At 61.2% G+C, this 2,828-nt stretch overlaps 1 protein-coding gene across 1 annotated transcript; it reads left to right on the forward strand.

Annotated features, from left to right (window-relative positions):
• Window positions 1-84: 84 nt before the first annotated feature.
• Window positions 85-2,822, forward strand: F11R (F11 receptor; the record flags this gene model as incomplete). The annotated part of the gene is made up of 5 exons (XM_027708295.1): window positions 85-381; window positions 947-1,049; window positions 2,392-2,499; window positions 2,600-2,609; window positions 2,784-2,822. Coding segments are annotated over exons 1-5 (557 nt in total), but the record flags the coding sequence as incomplete, so codon positions are not given.
• Between the last annotated feature and the right edge of the window lie 6 nt (window positions 2,823-2,828).

The following is a 2,828-nucleotide window of genomic DNA, read 5'->3' on the forward strand; positions in this document are numbered from 1 at the left end:
TGGGATGGATGGACACTGTCCCCATGGGATGGATGGACACTGGGATGAATGGACACTGTCCCTATGGGATGGGTGGACACTGGGATGGACACTGTCCCCGTGGCACAGCCCTGTTCCCGGTGTCCCCGGGAGGTGCCAGCTCACTCCCTGCCCTCTCCGTGCCCTCTCCATCCCGCAGTTCCCCCCGGGAAGCCGCTGGCCCACGTTCCCAGCTCAGCCACGGTGGGTTCCCGGGCCGTTCTGCGCTGCTCCGAGGCCCAGGGCTCCCCCCCCCCAACCTTCCGCTGGTACAAGGACGGCTCCGAACTGCCCCAGGACCCCAAATCCAGCCCCACCTTCCGAAACTCCTCCTACAGCCTCGACCCCCGCTCGGGGGAGCTGGTCAGTGGGGGGGGAAGGGGGGCAATTCCCGGCCTTTTTTCTCTGACTCTCCCCCCCCCTTTTTTTCCCCTCTCCCCCTTTTCCCTGCCCTTTTCTCCCCCTTTTTCCTCCCCCTTTTCCTCCCCCTTTTCCCCTTTCCCACCCCAAATTCCCCCCTTCTCACCCTTTCCCCCTCTTTCCCCCCTCCTCCTTTTCCTTCTCTTTCCCCCCCTCCCCCTTTTTCCTCTTCCCTCCCTTTTCTCGCCCTCCTCCCTCCCTTCTCTCCCTTTTTTTCCCCTTCTTCCCTCTTTCCCCCCCTTTTCCTTTCCCCTTTCCTGCCCCAAATTCCCCCTTCCCACCCTTTACCCCTCTTCCCCCCCCTTTTCCCCCTTCCCCTCCTTTTTCCCTCCCTTTCCCCCTCCCCCTTTTCCTCCCCCTTTTCCTTTCCCCTTTTCCCCCTTCCCTCCATCCCCCTTCCTCCTTTTCCCCCTTTTCCCCCCTTTCCCACCCCCCCCCTTTTATTCCCCTTTCACCTCATTTTTCCCCCTTTTTCCCCCCTTTTCCCTCATTTTCTCCCTGGTTCCAGATCTTCGAGCCCGTGGGGGGCTGGGACACGGGGGATTATCACTGCGAGGCCTCCAACAACGTGGGATCCCCCCAGAAATCCGACGTTTTCCGCATGGAAGCGAGTAAGGCTGCAGCGGATCCCGATCCCGCCCCATTCCCGCCTGGCCCCGCCCTTTTCCAGCCCCTTTTCCAGGTGTTTTTGAGGTTCCTCCTTCCCGTTATTGCCTCGTTATCGCCTCCCGCGGGCGTTAATTACGTTAATGAGCCCTTTAATGAGCCCGCCGTGGTCTCCTGGGATAGCGGGAATGCCGCCCTTGGGAATGATAAACCTCACCCACGAGGCCAAGTTCCCGCTTGGAATTCGAGCCGGGATCCATCCCAGCCCTGCTCAGAGCCCAGAATTCCCAGGACTCCTACTGGGATCCATCCACACCCCCCCCCCCCACTCCGGCTGGATTTAACCTCATTCCCGATGGATCCAACCTCGACCCCGGCCCTGTTTGGGGCTGGGAATTCCAGGGTTCCCCCTTTCCTGCCCGGATCCAACCCCCCTCTCCAGCTGCATCCATCACTTCCCATCTGCATCCAACCTCATTCCCAGCCCCTTTTTGAGCCAGGAATTCCAGGATTTCCCCTTTCCTGCTGGGATCCGACCCCTGCAGCTTCATCCCACCTCCATCCCAGCCCCATTTGGAGCCAGGAATTCCAGGATTCCCCTTTTCCTGCTGGGATCCAACCCCTGCAGCTTGATCCCACCTCGATCCCAGTCCCTTTTTGAGCCAGGAATTCCAGGATTCCCCCCAGGATCCCACCCCTGCAGCTTCATCCCACCTTATCCCAGCCCCTTTTTGAGCTGGGAATTCCAGGGTTCCCCCTTTCCTGCCGGGATCCCCCTCTGGCTGAATCCATCACTCCCCACCCTCATCCCGCCTCCATCCCAGCCCCATTTGGAGCCAGGAACCCCAGAATTCCTACTGGGATCCCCCTCCCTGTTGGGATCCAACCCCTGCAGCTTCACTCCACCTCATTCCCAGCCTCTTTTTGAGCCGGGAATTCCAGGATTCCCCCTTTCCTTCTGGGATCCAACCCCTGCAGCTTCACCCCATCTCCATCCCAGCCCCGTTTGGAGCCGGGAACCCCAGAATTCCCACTGGGATCCCCCTCCTTGTCGGGATCCAACCCTTCTCCAGCTGCATCCATCACTTCCCATCTGCATCCCGCCTCCATCCCAGCCCCTTTTTGAGCTGGGAATTCCAGGATTCCCCCCAGGATCCCCCTTTCCTGCTGGGATCCAACCCCTCTCCAGTTGCATCCCTCACTCCCCACCCTCATCCCACCTCCATCCCAGCCCCGTTTGGAGCCAGGAACCCCAAAATTCCCCCTCTCCGTGTCCGGATCCGCCCCCCCCCCGTCCTGTCGGTCCGACTCCTGCTCCCAATCCCGATCCCAATCCCGGTTTTCCAGGCGAGGTGAACGTGGGTGGGATCGTGGCCGCCGTGGTGCTGCTCCTGCTGGTCCTGGGACTCGCTGCCTTCGGGGTCTGGTTCGCCCACAGCCGCGGCTACTTCAGCAGTGAGTGTCCCCTGAGTGTCCCCTGAGTGTCCCCAAGTGTCCCCTCCCTCCATCCTTCCCATTGTCACCCCCCTGACCCCCCTTTTTCCCGTTTTTCCAGAAAAAACAGAGTAAGTGACGCCGGAGCCGCCGCCTCCTCCTCCTCTTTGGGACGGTCCCACCCCCCCAAAAGTGTCCCCAAAGTGTCCCCTCCCTGCCCCCCCCCCATCCCCTGGGTGTCCCCAGGTGGTGACAGAGGGGACATGGAGGGGGGAGGGCACGTCCTGATCCCGGTTTTCCCACAGTTCCGGTGGGAAGAAGGTGATTTACAGCCAACCCTCCAGGCGCAG

Source organism: Neopelma chrysocephalum, unplaced genomic scaffold, assembly GCF_003984885.1.
Source record: "Neopelma chrysocephalum unplaced genomic scaffold, ASM398488v2 Primary Assembly neopelma1_95955, whole genome shotgun sequence".
NCBI classification, from domain to species: domain Eukaryota; kingdom Metazoa; phylum Chordata; class Aves; order Passeriformes; family Pipridae; genus Neopelma; species Neopelma chrysocephalum.